Here is a 16,532-nt window from a genome sequence, read left to right as displayed (position 1 = left end):
GAAGAAAACGTGTCGTCATTTCCTCCCAAAACAAGAGGAGCAGTCTGCACAGAGAGAAAGAAAGAAGGAGGATAGTTTATGTTTAATTAATAATAAAACATCTGTCAGCAGACTAATAACCTGTGTCTGATTTAAAAGGTGAGTCATCTTATATTAAACTAACTCTGAGCTGTTTATCTTATAATAAACATATTAATATTATAACGTTATGAAGCTAGAAACATCTCTATAATGTGATTTAATGGGGAGAAACCCGACAGTTAATTGCGTTAATTAATGAATTAATTATCAGGTGTAAGAATGAGAATATAAATGTTATTATATATATTATATAATAGATAGATAGATGAACAGCTGTTAGCCTGATGTGGCTAAGCTGTAGTTAGCACCAGCTGTTGTACTGTATAATGCATGTTATTATATTTATGAGCCTTTATTATTATTATTATATATATTAATGTTTCCTATTTAATCTCAGTTAAAGTGGTTGTTTATATGAAGCTTTAAGGTTTAATGAAACAGATGTGAGGCTGTGTGATGCTGTCATAGTGTTTATACAGATGTGTTCTTATTTAATTTAACATATAAACACTTTATATATAATATTAAAGGTTTATTTCTGTTTTAAATCATCAGTCAGGAGCTTATTTAATTGTTGGGTTTCTTGCTGTAATAATTCCTCCTGTTCATACTGACTGTTTAGAAGATTTAAACATAATTAATACCATTTAATTAATGTTAAAATACTTAATTACAAGCACAAGATATGGATTTAATAGTGTCATACTGTAGCAGCTGAAAATATCCTGGACAATGATTTAAAGAGGTGGAGCCAGTTTTAAGTGACTTTATGAAGGTTAGAGATAAATGTGAAAAGTCTTTAGATGATAGATTGAGTAGAAAAGAAGAAAAAACTAAAGTTCAGCTACATAAATGTGATTAATTCTTCATAACTTTGTCTTTAATTTTTGTATTTCTGTTAAATATTGGAGCTTTTTTTCCTCTTTGAGCCTCAGACAGTTTATTTATGTGAAACCATGTGAGGAGAAAATGTCTCAAAGACGTCTGGGACACTTTAAAGGAAACGAGCCAAAGAGATTAGGAAGCATTTATTCACTGAGTCATTCATGAGTTTATCTTTATGTTACTTTATGTAAACAGTTTAATCTGGAAGGTAAATAAATGTAGATGAGAAGAAAGTAGAAATACAGGAGGTCAAAGTTAGTTTAGCTCAAGAACTACAATAGAACAATCTGAAGGAAGGAAAAGATGGAAGGAAGGAAGGTAGGAATGAAAGATGGAAGGAAAGAAGAAGAAGGGAGAAAGGAAAGAATGAGGGGAAAGAAGGGAGGAAGGAAAGATGGAAGGAAAGATGGAAGGAAAGAAGGAGGGAAGGAAAGAGGCAAAGAAGGAAGAAAGGGAGGAAGGAAGGAAAGACAGAAGGAAAGATGGAAGGAAGGAGGAAAGGAAAGAAGCAAAGAAGGAAGAAAGGGAGGAAGGAAGGAAAGACGGAGGGAAGGAAAGATAGAAGGAAGGAGGGAAGGAAAGAAGGACAGAAGGTAGGAAAGATGAAAGAAGTAAGGAAAGAAGGAAGGAGGGAAAGAAGGAAGAAAGGGAGCAAGGAAGGAAGGAAAGATGGAAGGAATTAAGGAAAGAAGGAAGGAAGGAAAGTGGCCCGTATTAGACTCCTCAGCCGGCCAGTTCGGGCCCACAGGCCTCATGTTTGACCCCCCTGATATACTATTTCCCTCTGAAATGAAGCAGAGTGGAAATATAAATAATAAAATAAATGTTCAGTTTATCTGTTTCTATCATCATGAGCTGATAAAGTGTGACAGTAGTTATATTTTATAATAATAATAATTAAACTTTTGACCGTCTCTCTGGACAGAAATGTGACGGAGGAGCAGAAACACAAACCGCTCAGAGAGTCCGAGGAGCAGCTGGAAGAGAAGAAGAAGAAGAAGATAATGTCGTAAAGTAGAAGCACTTTAAAGTAAGTAAGATCAACTTTAACTCTTTATATTGTCTAATAATGTATAATAAACTATTATTATTATATTCTGCAGAGTTTCACTGATTTATATATTATAAGTATTTAATAGAAGCTTCATCTTTATCTCTAGAAATATCAGTGTTAGTTTAGTTGTAGTGAGCAGACTTACGATTTACTAGCAGTTACTTAAGCTCCCAATGCAGGTAGGTTTTAAAATATATACATAAATATATATATATATATATATATATATATATATATTTATGAGTTTTGCATATTCATAACATAATAGACAAAGCGACATAACAAAACAGAACAAACTAAAATAATTCCTTCCTTCCTTCCCTCTTTCCTTCCTTCCTTCCTTACTTCCTTCCTTCCCTCTTTCCTTCCTTCCTTCCTTCCTTCCTTCCTTCCATTTGTCCCTCCTTCCTTCCTTCCGTCCTTCCTTCCCTCCTTCCTTCCTTCCCTCTTTCCTTCCTTTCTTCCTTCCTTCCATTTGTCCCTCCTTCCTTCCTTCCCTCCTTCCTTCATTCCTTCCTTCCTTCCTTCCTTCCTTCCCTCTTTCCTTCCTTCCTTCCTTTCCTCCTTCCATTTGTACCTCCTTCCTTCCTTCCATTTGTCCCTCCTTCCTTCCGTCCTTCCTTCCTTCCTTCCTTCCTTCCTTCCATCCTTCCTTACTTCCATTTGTCCCTCCTTCCTTCCTTCCTTCCTTCATTCCTTCCTTCCGTCCTTTCTTACTTCCTTCCTTTCTTCCCTCTTTCCTTCCCTACATTTTTCCTTCCTTCCCTCCATCTTTCCTTCCCTCCTTTCCTCCTTCCATTTGTCCCTCCTTCCTTCCTTCCTTCCATTTGTCCTTCCTTCCTTCCATTTGTCCCTCCTTCCTTCCTTCCATCCTTCCTTCCCTCCTTCTTTCTGTCCTCCCCCCTTTCTTCCTTCCTTCCTTCCTTCCTTCCTTCCTTCCTTCCTTCTGTCCTCCCCCCTTCCTTCCTTCCTTCCTTCCTTCCTTCCTTCCTTCCTTCCTTCCTTCCTTCCTTCTTTCCTTCCTTCCAAGACAATACACATAAAATAAAGTAGTAAATAAATGAAGTGAATTAAACCCCCTCCCTTCCTCCTTCAGGGCAGAATGTCCTCCGGCCACCGGCAGAGGGATGTGGAGCAGCAGCGCCCCCTGCTGGACGAGGAGGAGGCTGCGGTGGCGGCGGCGGCCAGGAGTTCCCACATGGAGGCGAAGCAGGTGTGGTTCATCCAGGACGGCTGCGGCATGGTGTGTGCCTTCATCACCTGGTTCCTCGTCTTCTTCGCTGACTTCGTGGTGACGTTCGTCATGCTGCTGCCGTCCAGAAGCTTCTGGTACGCCGTCGTCAACGGAGTCGTGTTCAACAGCCTGGCGGTGCTGGCGCTGGCCTCACACCTCCGCACCATGCTGACCGACCCGGTGAGCACCATTAACCCTTACATCCTTCCTTCTTTCCTTCCTTCCTTCCTTCCCTCACACCTCCGCACCATGCTGACCGACCCGGTGAGCACCATTAACCCTTACATCCTTCCTTCTTTCCTTCATTCCTTCCTTCCTTCCCTCACACCTCCGCACCATGCTGACCGACCCGGTGAGGTTTATTAGCCCTTACATCCTTCCCTCCTTCCCTCCTTCTTTCCTTCCTTCCTTCCTTCCTTCCTTCCTTCCTTCCTTCCTTCCTCCGCACCATGCTGACCGACCCGGTGAGCACCATGGTTATTAACCCTTACATCCTTCCTTCCTTCCCTCCTTCCTTCCTTCCTTCCTTCCTTACTTCCTTCCATCCTTCCCTCCTTCCCTCCTTCCTTACCTCCTTCCTTCTTTCCTTCATTCATTCCTTCCTTCCTTCCCTCTTTCCTTCTTTTCCTTCCTTCCTTTCATTCATTCCCTCCTTCCCTCCTTTCCTTCCTTCCCTCCTTCCCTCCTTACTTCCTTCCTTCCCTCCTTCCTTCCCTTTGTCGCTCTTTCCTTCAGTCCATCCTTCCTTCCCTTTGTCCCTCTTTCCTTCCTTCCTTACTTACTTACTTCCATTTTTCCCTCCTTCCTTCCTTCTTTCCTTCCTTCCTTCCATATGTCCCTCTTTCCTTCCTTCCTTCCTTCCTTACTTACTTACTTACTTCCATTTTTCCCTCCATCCTTCCTTCCTTCCTTCCTTCCTTTCTTCCTTACTTCCTTACTATCTTACTTACTACCATTTTCCCTCCTTCCTTCTTTCCTTCCTTCCTTCCATATGTCCCTCTTTCCTTCCTTCCTTCCTTCCTTCCTTCCTTCCTTCCTTCCTTCCTTCCTTCCTTCCTTCCCTCCTTCACTCTTTCCTTCTTTCCTTCCCTCCTTCCCTCCGTCCTTCCCTCCTTCACTCCTTCCTTCCGTCCTTCCCTCATTCACTCCTTCCTTCCCTCCTTCCTTGCTTCCTCCCTTCCTTCTCTCCTTCCTTTTTCTTCCTTCCTTCCTTCCTTCCTTCCTTCCATCTTTTTTGTGTTTTTACAGCTGTTAAATGTCAACAGTATGTGAGGAGTTAAAGGGAATAATAGAAGCTCTAAGTCACAACTGAGATTTCATCCCATTTTATCTCTTCATCGTCTGTTTTCCCTCCTTCCTCTCCTCAGGGAGCCGTTCCTAAAGGAAACGCCACTAAGAAGTATCTGGAGAGTCTGCAGCTGAAGCCGGGCGAGGTCATCTACAAATGTCCCAAATGCTGCAGCATCAAACCTGAGAGAGCTCATCACTGCAGGTCAGAGCTGCTCCTCCAACCTGCACCGAGTTTAATCACTAAAAGACGAAACATCTCCAGCTATATGTTTATAATCTGGGGCTCTACTGGAGTGTCTTTGCATGACTCGTTGAAGGGAAGTCGAGGCTTTTTGAATGTGAGTCAGTTGGAGCATCTAGAGGCTAGATCTGTGGAGGTGTTCCTCAAAATTGGGTGAAATCAGAACTTTCTACACTACTTTTGCCCCGTGTTTCACCACTGTATGCAGCATTATAGAGGACCTCTTCCTGTATTCACTACATCTCCAGCTCTATATTAATATTCTGAGTCTCTACTGGAATATCTTTACATGATTTCCAGTTAAAAACTCCTTATTTATCTTCTACTGGTCCTTTATGCAGCAGTTCAGTTCATCCTCTGTCTGAAACAGGCCTTTAATCATTAGTATTCTGCACATTTCCAGCTCTATATGGGTCAATGACATGATGTAACCAAGTGTCAATTGGTGTAACCAGTATTTTGTTCATAAAAATCTGATTATATACAAGAAAAATAAATGTTAACTAAAAAGTGAAATACACATAATCCACTTTTAGCAATGCAACTCTTTTGCATCATCTGTCAAAACTTATTTAGAAATAAATGGTTGTTTTTAGTATATGTCCTGCTCAATATTGACAATTGCTTTAAAATTAAATGTATAAATATTCCAAAAATGTTTCTTTTCATTTACATTTTTTAAGTGAAGTCATTATTAGTATAAGTCCACTTAAATACACTGTTGGTGATAAAATATGTAATATTCATCATTCTTTTGTGGTTACACCATTTGACATTTTCAGGAGCATTCAGTCTTACTTTTGGTAAAAAATGGTGCAAATGTCATTTCAAATAATATAAAACCAACAAAAATACTAAATGTACATTTTAACAAACCTGATGCTGCATATTTTTGAATTTCTCATCTTGCCAACTCTTATTTGTCACTGACACATTTTAATATTGTGTGTCTCTACTGGAATATCTTTGCATGATTTCCAGTTAAAAACTCCTTATTTATCTTCTACTGATCCTTTATGCAGAGGACAGTGTCAATAAAGAGCAGAGGTCCAAAATCTCATCTAGTGTTTTTAAAATAATAATTAAAGCAGGAAACAACTGGAGGCAGAAACATGCATGAAAAATTACTATAAACAGCAATAAAATAGTGCAACAATCAACAAAAAGGTTAAAGGTGTAAGTGGTCACAGTTCTTCCATGTTCTTCTTCTTCTTCTTCTACAGTATCTGTAAGCGCTGCATCCGTAAGATGGACCATCACTGTCCCTGGGTCAATAACTGCGTCGGGGAGAAGAACCAGCGCTTCTTCGTCCTCTTCACCGTGAGTCTGTTTACAGTCCGGCTGCTTCCTGTTTACATTAAATACATTACAACCAATCAGCTGCTTCCTGTTAATATAACATACATTACAACCAATCAGCTGCTTCCTGTTAACGTAACATACATTACAACCAATCAGCTGCTTCCTGTTAACGTAACATACATTACAACCAATCAGCTGCTTCCTGTTTACATTAAATACATTACAACCAATCAGCTGCTTCCTGTTAATATAACATACATTACAACCAATCAGCTGCTTCCTGTTAACGTAACATACATTACAACCAATCAGCTGCTTCCTGTTAACGTAACATACATTACAACCAATCAGCTGCTTCCTGTTAACGTAACATACATTACAACCAATCAGCTGCTTCCTGTTAACGTAACATACATTACAACCAATCAGCTGCTTCCTGTTAACGTAACATACATTACAACCAATCAGCTGCTTCCTGTTAATATAACATACATTACAACCAATCAGCTGCTTCCTGTTAATATAACATACATTACAACCAATCAGCTGCTTCCTGTTAACGTAACATACATTACAACCAATCAGCTGCTTCCTGTTTACATTAAATACATTACAACCAATCAGCTGCTTCCTGTTAATATAACATACATTACAACCAATCAGCTGCTTCCTGTTAACGTAACATACATTACAACCAATCAGCTGCTTCCTGTTAACGTAACATACATTACAACCAATCAGCTGCTTTGTTTCATGCCTTATTATATTAGTTAGTTTTAACATGATGACACAGCTGTTAAATAAGGGGGGTCAAACATGAGGCGTGTGGGCCAGAACCGGCCCGCTGAGGGGTCCAATCTGGCCCACTTTCCTTCCTTCCTTCCTTCCTTCCTTTTCTTCCTTGTCTTCTCTTCGTTTCCTCCTTCCTTCCTTCCATTTGTCCTTTCTTCCTTAATTTCTTCCTTCCTTCCTTCCTTCTTGTCTTCTCTTCGTTTTTTCCTTCCTTCCTTCCTTCCTTCCTGCCTTACATTTGTCCTTCCTTCCTTCCTTCCTTCCTTCCTTCATTTCTTCCTTCTGTCCTTCCATCCTTCTTGTCTTGTCTTCCTTCCTTCCTTCCTTCCTTCCTTCTTGTCTTCTCTTCATTTCTTCCTTCCTTCCGTCCTTCCATCCTTCCTTCCTTCCTGCTTCCTTCCTTCCTTCCATCTTTTTAAGGATCCTTCTCACACATCAGATCAGATTGTTCTGTTTGTGGCTCTTTAATGTAAATGAGTTTGACCCTCCTGTGTTAAAAGCTCAGATAAAGATTTATAGAGGATTTATCTGCTGCTGTTATGTAGATTTTTAATCAGGTTAACAGGAGAATAAGTTTAAAATCAGATTACTGTGGAAGAAAAGTATAATTAATATGTAATAAATTAATAAAAAGTAGTTTATTAGACATTCAGATGATGTGTTTTGGAGCTAAAATCTAGTTTTTGGACATTTCCTCCTTTATTGATATTTTATTGTCCTGCATTTGTCTTTAATAAAGGATGTGATGTTTACTTAAATCAGACAATGATGTGACCATAACAGAGATTATATGACAGGTAAAGCTGATGAGAAGTGAAGATAATTAGTAGAGGATGTATATTTGAGAAATGAACTCTTTTAAAATGTGAAAATCTGCCAGAAACAGACACATTAATGTTGAAATAAATCATTATTTAGAGTTATTTAGTCATATTTTACCAGTATTAATCTGCTGGCTGCTGTTTATTTCCCATCCTGTTAAATACACACAGATGATGAAATGATTTATTATTGCATCATTAAGTGATTTCCATATTTTCCCTCTTCTTTTTTTTAATATTCAGTCCTCTGACTTTCTAAGCTAAAGCCTGGAAACCATCGAGACATCGGTGATATTAATAAATGTGTTTTTAGTATAAATAATAAATGTGTGAATAGTTTAGACTGTGACTGTGTTCAGTGTGTCGTAGAGTTTTATTAATAGTTAGATATAATATTAGTTCCCGGTAGATGATGAGCTCGTTTCACAGGGTACTAGTTTAATAAACAGAATCACAAAATTAATCAATTAATAATAATATAAAGTTAATTATTGTTAATAAATCTCATTAAAAAAGACCAAAACCAGCAATGAACTGATCTACTAACAGGTTTTATGTGTTTATCTAAAGTCTGATAAATTAAAAACTGTAATATTTTCATTATTGATTAATTGGCTAATTATTTAATTAATGAATATATGATGTTTTTACAGCTATTAAATGTAAAAATGGGTCAAATTTAACTCTTAACAGTATATAAGAGTTAACAGCTTTTTACATTCACATCTGACATGAAATAAACTAAAATAATACTATTAATATATAACTTCTTAATTACATTGCTGCATTATTGAAGATTAAACCAGCAGCTTCCAGACTTGACGTGAAATGAAGCTTCAGTTCTTTATAGATGTTTTATTAGATCTTTATAAACTGCTCCTCCTCCTCGTAGTGTTTGCAGCTGCTTTGTTTTAGTCTCTGCTTTTAGTTTCAGTGGCCACATGTGATAGAAAGCTTAATAGAGTAATGTAAAGGTCCCATATTTGACACTTTTCGGGTGTTTTAATGAAAGACTTTGATCCTTAAGACGATATTTTTGTGGTTTTAAGTACCTAAAAAAACATTCCTTTATAGTTTTACATCTCCTCTCTTAATGTTCTCTATGGAGCTCCACCAACAACAGACTATTTTCTGTCTAATCACTTCTGATGGGAATAATGGATTGTAGTCTAGTCTGTAGCTACTGTAGGTAAAACCAGGACTCTGGGTAAAAATAACTGGTAAACTGTGATGACCACCTGACAATAATCGTATCCAACCTTAAAATGTACCTCCTGACATCCAACAAGTCTCTCCTCTGCTCTGCTCTGCTGTCTGTCTCTCCTCTGCTGTTTGTCTCTCCTCTGCTGCTGTCTGTCTCTCCTCTGCTCTACTGTCTGTCTCTCCTCTGCTCTGCTCTGCTGTCTGTCTCTCCTCTGCTCTGCTGTCTGTCTCACCTCTGCTGTCTGTCTCTCCTCTGCTGTCTGTCCTCTGCTGTCTGTCTCTCCTCTGCTGTCTGTCTCTCCTCTGCTCTGCTGTCTGTCTCTCCTCTGCTGCCTGTCTCTCCTCTGCTCTGCTCTCTGTCTCTCCTCTGCTCTGATGTGTGTGTCTCTCCTCTGCTCTGCTGTCTGTCTCTCCTCTGCTCTGCTGTCTGTCTCTCCTCTGCTCTGCTGTTTGTCTCTCCTCTGCTCTGCTGTCTGTCTCTCCTCTGCTGTCTGTCTCTCCTCTGCCGTCTGTCTCTCCTCTGCCGTCTGTCTCTCCTCTGCTCTGCTGTCTGTCTCTGCTCTGCTCTGCTGTCTGTCTGTCCTCTGCTGTCTCTCCTCTCCTCTGCTCTCTGTCTCTCCTCTGCTGTCTGTCTCTCCTCTGCTCTGCTGTCTGTCTGTCCTCTGCTGTCTCTCCTCTCCTCTGCTGTCTGTCTCTCCTCTGCTGTCTGTCTCTACTCTGCTGTCTGGCTCTCCTCTGCTCTGCTCCGTGTGTGTGGAGCAGAGGAGAGACAACCAAATGCACATAAATTAGATAAATAACAACATAAATAAACATATTTTATTCATTTCGAGAGGAGTGGTGCTCATTTAAAGCTTTTAAAGTTTTCTCAATATGAGTTTTGTGCATTTCTTTTTAGACTCAGCTTTTATAGTTTTTATATTTATGGAGCAAAAAATACATAGAAATCTTTTTTTTTTTACAATATGGAACCTTTTTAAATGTCCCTCAGCATCACAAGAGGCTGAAACTGATGAAAGACATCATGTTATCAATCAATCAATCAATCTTTATTTGTATAGCGCCAAATCACAACAAAGTTATCTCAAGGCACTTTACACATAGAGCTGGTTCTAAACCGTACTCTTCAAGACTGTTGTTGATGTTAGACTCTTTAGACACTGAAAATCAAATGTTTTCTTCTTTGTTTCTCTCAGATGTACATCGCTATGATCTCCAGTCACGCTCTGGCTCTCTGTGGCTATCAGTTCATCACCTGCGTCAGAGTCCAGTGGAGAGGTGAGACCCAAAAACACTCAAACCTGCTCATTTAGTTTATCTTCAGGTGTCTTTATCTAAGCTGTAGCTGCGTCTCAAACCTCAGTACTTAGTAGGTAAACGTCCAAGTATAATATCACCTACCCAAAGCTGATCACATTTATAATCTTGTTTATTTATTTATTGATTAATGATCTCATGTTGGTAATAAAGAGTCTCTGACAGCGTCTCTCTTTGTCTTCCCGTCTCCAGAGTGCAGCGATTTCTCTCCTCCGGTGACGATGATGCTGATGATCTTCCTCTGCATGGAAGGCCTCCTCTTCTTCACTTTCACAGCTGTAATGTTCAGCACGCAGCTCCACTCCATCTGCAACGACGAGACGGTGAGAACACACAAACACAGATATACGATCTACGAACACTTATTTTAGTTTAAAATCTTCAGCCTTAATGTGTTTTGGTGTTAGACGTTATTAGATTAACGTGATGATGATGATGATGATGATGATGATGATGATGATGACGACGAATATGATGATGACGACTATGATGATGATGGTGGTGGCGGTGATGATGGTGATGATAATGACTATGAAGATGATGACGACTATAATGATATTGATGATGATGAAGATGATGACTATGATGATGATGGTGATGATGATGATGATGATGACAACGATGTTGATGATGATGATGATGATGATGATGATGGTGATAATGATAGTGATAATGATGCTGGTGGTGATGATGATGATGATGATGATGAAAACGATGATGATTACGACTATGATGATGATGGTGATGATGACAACGACGACGATGATGATGACAACGACGACGATGTTGATGATGCTGGTGGTGATGATGATGATGATGATGATGAAGACGATGATGATGATGACTATGATGATGATGTAATGACGACTGATGATATTGATGATGATGATGGTGATAATGATGATGATGATGATGGTGATAATGATGACTGATGATGATGATGGTTATAATGATGATGACGACTGATGATGATGATGACGACGATGATGATGACTGATGATGATGGTGATAATGATTACTGATGATGATGATGGTGATAATGATGACTGATGATGATGATGATGATGATGGTGATAATGATGCTGGTGGTGATGATGATGGTGATAATGATGACTGATGATGATGATGATGATGATGATGGTGATAATGATGCTGGTGGTGATGATGATGATGATAATGGTGATGATGATGATGACGACTATGATGATGATGTGATGATGATGACGACTGATGATGATGTTGATGATGATGGTGTTGAAGATGATGATGATGATGATGGTGTTGATGATGATGATGAAAACGATGATGGTGATGGTGATGATGATGACGACTATGATGATGGTGGTGATGATGATAATAATGATGATGATGATGATGGTGATAATGATGCTGGTGGTGATGATGATGATGATAATGGTGATGATGATGACGACTATGATGTGATGATGATGACGACTGATGATGATGATGACGACTATGATGATATTGATGATGACTGATGATGATGGTGATAATGATGCTTGTGGTGATGATGATGACGACTATGATGATATTGATGATGATGATGATGATGGTGATAATGATGACTGATGATGATGATGATAATGGTAGTGAAAATGGTGATGATGATAATGACGACTATGATGATGATGGTGGTGAAGATGATAATAATGATGATGATGACTGATGATGATGATGACGACTATGATGATGACGACTGATGATGATGATGACGACTATGATGATAATGATATTGATGATGATGATGTCGTCCCTTCAGGAGATCGAGCGTCTGAAGAACGAGAAGCCAACGTGGGAGCGTCAGACTCGCTGGGCCGGGCTGCGGTCGGTGTTCGGAGGTCAGCCAACTCTGCTGTGGATCAACCCGTTCGCCGGTCTCCGCCTGTCCGCGCTGCTCCCCAGACGGGTCCGCAGGGGGGGGGCGGAGTTCAACGTCTGACCGGCTGTCAATCAAACTACGACGGTCGCTCAGTTTCTCCTCACATGAATGACTGTTTGTGTGTTTCTGTGGAGGAGGAAACCAGACTGAACCTCTGAGCATCAGCTGGGAACCATTCAAACATCTCCACACCCAGTCAGACGAACTCGGAGGCTGCTGGATGTGTGGAGACGGTTCCCCCCCCCCCCCCCCCCCCCCCCCCCTCTACTTTAATCATTTAAATTTTTTCTTTTGAATGTTTTTATTTTTATTATTTTTTTAAATTTTGCTCGTTAAGATGCTGGATCTTCTTAGAGCCGTTCTCCAATCATCAGATCATGTTGTGTTATAAATTGTTGAGAATCACTCCTCTGAAGAATGTGTCATTTTGAAGCTGAAAGTCACAATGAAATTACATATTATTATAAAAAAAATATATATACAAAAATACAATCACTTTCTATTGATTTTAAACTGTCAGAATCTGCATTTAGTAAAGAAATCATGCTTTAAAATAAAAGGTACCACTTTACAATAAGTCTCCCTTTATGAAGACTTTGTCAATGATTTATAATTGGCTAGTTAATTACATTTTTAACCCTTTTATAAATCATTAATAAGCTGTTATTATAACTGATTGGTTATAAGCTGCTTGCCAAATAGTGATCTCATAATTATCTGTATTCCTAGCTTTTGTCTTCACGTTTCTGAGCAATTTTGAGCATTTATTTATGAGTTACAAACAACTTTAACACTAAAAAAGGGAGCTTTATTGTAAAGTGTGTAGAAGACATCACCATTTACTAATCAATTATTAACATATATAACTCTCAAAGGGGAGCTTTGTTTGTAAAATGTACATTAAATCTCCATTAAAGTGACAAAATAGCAAAATCTGATAGTTTATTTAATCTAAATGGATAAAAAATGACGTAGCATAGCCGACTTTCATCTTGCCAAATAGTGACTCTGTATTGATGAATGGGGGAAATTAGATTATAACTCATTTACAACTGTTAATTGATAGTTTATGAAGTGTTTAAAATCAAATTCAACTCATTTACAACCAAGGGAGACCAATTTATTGTAAAGTGGGACCAAATGAAGAATACTAAAAACAAACAAATCTTCTTTAAATCAAACTTTAAAAAAATCACATTTCTATTAGAAATACAACACGATAGACCTCATGCAAAATCATTCTCGTATTCCTCTAATTATCGTTCTTATGAGTTTTATTCACCAAAACTATCTGAACTGGACCGACTTTGTTGTTTTTTTGTTGCCATTTTTCTCTCTTCCAATGCAGTTTAATGGTGAAGTTTTAGCTTCTAGAACATAGACTGTATATAAGAAATGGACGTAACATCCGTGACGTCACCCATTGGTTTGTGGACTGCTGCTCGGAGGCCAATAGTTTCAGATCTGAGCAGCGCCATCTTGAAAATTTCAGGTGCATGCTGGGAAAAATAAAAACACGGATTCTACTTATATGGGCATCAGGAGGAGCATGAGGCGCCCTCCTGAACCTGTGAACCAATCAACCTGTCAATCACCACGTAGCCACGCCCTAATGCATACCCTGCTTTATCGTCACATATAAAATCAGGGAGGCCAAAATGTCCCAAATGAACATCATACTGCATTGAAGAAGGCTTTAAACTAGCGATTGAGACCATGAACACATTTTGAAAACGTTTACTGAGGTTAGAAAATCAAGTGAGAAGTTGGTGAATTCTCCATTGATTTGTATAGAGACGGAAGTCCTTTTGACACCAAAACGGTCGCCCCCTGGTGGCCTTTTGATAGAATGCAGTTTTAAGTTACTTCAGCGTTGGCATCATTTCAGAGGACCGGAGCTCCCCGCCTGTTCTAGAAGTGTAAACTCACCTGTTCAGTGTGTATAAAGAGACTGAATGCAGTATTTTTTCTGACATTCCCAGATAAAAGGAAATGTGTTGTGATATGTTTGTTCTGTTTTTTAACCACTCTGACCCCTCAGGACTGGACAGATTTATTGTTACCCACCAAAGTCACAATATTATTCTTCACCATCTCACTGAAGTGTGTTTTCTCCCACCTGTATTTCCTGTATTTATCTCTTCTTTTCTTTTTCCTGCACATTGTCATTAAAGTCTAAAATGCAGTATGTTAAACAGACCCTAAAACCTTCTTTCATCTTCTTTTGAAAAAAGGGTTTAGAAGTGTTCAGCTGAGAGGTTTTTCAGGTTCATTCCCCAAAAATAAATGGTTTTATTTTTCATTCTCTTCTGAAAAGCACTGAAAAGATGTTTGAATTTTAACCTGATGTGACGTGAAAACACTCTGGAGAAGAAAAAATAGAAGGTTGTTTTTTTTTTTTGTAAGAATGAGACTTGATTTAACTTTAAAGGAGTGATTGTGTTTGTTTGTTTTTATGAGATTATAGTTTTTTTTTTATATATATATGTTGATCTGTTTCCACTTTTCAGACATTTATTAAAAACTAAGTTCATCTCTACCTCTTTAAATCATCTCTGAGTCTGTTTTATGAAGTCTGAAGTGTGATGTAGTATGCAGTATTACAGTAAAAGTACTGCAGTATTATGAGTGATGTAGTATGCAGTATTACAGTAAAAGTACTGCAGTATTATGAGTGATGTAGTATGCAGTATTACAGTAAAAGTACTGCGGTATTATGAGTGATGTAGTATGTAGTATTACAGTAAAAGTACTGCAGTATTATTAGTGATGTAGTATGCAGTATTACAGTAAAAGTACTGCAGTATTATCAATCAATCAATCAATCAATCTTTATTTGTATAGCGCCAAATCACAACAAAGTTATCTCAAGGCACTTTACACATAGAGCAGGTTCTAAACCGTACTCTTCAAGTTTTAATTTATAAAGAGACCCAACATTCCCACATGAGCAAGCATTTAGCGACAATGGCAAGAAAAAACTCCCTTTTAACAGGAAGAAACCTCAGGCAGAACCAGGCTCAAAGTGGGCGGCCATCTGCCTCGACCGGTTGGGGTAGAGGGGAGAGAGAGGAAGAATAGGAGAGAGAGAGAGTAGCACATTGAAAATAAACATTGAAACTAGAAGGTCCGGGACTGGAATCTGTCATCCGGACGTCTACAGGCCCAGATTGCCTGTGAGATGAGAAAGCACAGACAACTCCGGGGAAGAAGTGTAGGTTACTGAATGCATTAATAGTACATGAATGTTATTGGATATAGATGGATGGATAGAGAGAGAGAGAGAGGAGGAAAGAGGAGCTCAGTGCATCATGGAGGTAGGAGTCCCCCGGCAGTCTAAGCCTATAGCAGCATAAACTAGGAGCTTGCTAACTATAAGCTCTATCAAAAAGGAAAGTTTTAAGCCTACTCTTAAAAGTAGAGAGGGTGTCTGCCCTCCGGACCGAATCTGGGAGATGGTTCCACAGGAGAGGAGCCTGATAACTGAAGGCTCTGCCTCCCATTCTACTTTTAGAGATACTAGGTACCACAAGTAGGCCTGCGTTCTGGGAGCGCAGTGTTCTGGTAGGTACATAAGGTACTATGAGCTCTTTAAGGTATGATGGAGCCTGACCAGTAAGAGCTTTAAAAGTGAGGAGAAGGATTTTAAATTCTATTCTTGATTTTATGGGAAGCCAATGCAGTGAAGCTAAAATAGGAGTAATATGATCTCTCTTTCTAGTTTTTGTCAGAACGCGTGCAGCTGCATTCTGGACCAGTTGGAGAGTCTTTAGAGACTTGTTAGGGCAGCCTGATAATAATGAATTACAATAATCCAGCCTAGAAGTAACAAATGCATGGATTAGTTTTTCAGCATCATTTTGAGACAGAATATGTCTGATTTTTGAAATGTTACGCAGATGAAAATAGGCAGACCTTGAAATTTGTTTTATGTGGGAATTAAAGGACAGATCCTGGTCAAATATAACTCCTAGGTTCCTTACAGTAGTACTGGAGGCCAAAGTAATGCCATCCAGAGTAGTTATATCATTGGATAATGTGTTTCTAAGGTGTTTAGGGCCAAGCACAATAACTTCAGTTTTTTCTGAGTTTAACAGCAGGAAGTTACAGGTCATCCAGGCCTTTATGTCCTTGATGCATGTTTGTAGTTTAGTTAACTGGTTGATTTCATTAGGCTTTATTGATAGATATAATTGAGTATCATCTGCATAACAATGAAAATTTATTGAGTGTTTCCGAATAATATTTCCTAAAGGAAGCATATATAAGGAGAATAGTATTGGTCCAAGCACTGAACCCTGAGGAACACCGTGTTTTACTTTTGTTTGCATGGAGGATTTATCATTGACATTTACAAACTGAAATCTATCTGACAGATAGGATTTAAACCAGTTTAATGCTGTTCCTTTAAT

General features: G+C 38.9%; 1 protein-coding gene across 1 annotated transcript; it reads left to right on the top strand.

The window, feature by feature from the left end:
* Nucleotides 1-14: 14 nt before the first annotated feature.
* On the top strand, nt 15-12,793 carry LOC133977141 (palmitoyltransferase ZDHHC7-like). Its single transcript, XM_062415274.1, has 8 exons — nt 15-138; nt 1,892-1,996; nt 3,117-3,434; nt 4,622-4,746; nt 6,009-6,105; nt 10,100-10,181; nt 10,413-10,543; nt 12,001-12,793. Exons 3-8 carry the CDS (start codon nt 3,123-3,125, stop codon nt 12,178-12,180), a joined length of 927 nt encoding a protein of 308 aa, XP_062271258.1. The 5' UTR covers nt 15-138; nt 1,892-1,996; nt 3,117-3,122; the 3' UTR covers nt 12,181-12,793.
* The last annotated feature ends 3,739 nt before the right edge of the window (nt 12,794-16,532 follow it).

Source organism: Scomber scombrus, unplaced genomic scaffold (assembly GCF_963691925.1).
Source record: "Scomber scombrus unplaced genomic scaffold, fScoSco1.1 SCAFFOLD_241, whole genome shotgun sequence".
Lineage (NCBI taxonomy): Eukaryota > Metazoa > Chordata > Actinopteri > Scombriformes > Scombridae > Scomber > Scomber scombrus.
Note: the sequence above shows the minus strand (reverse complement) of the source record. Positions and strands in the feature narration are given on the sequence as shown.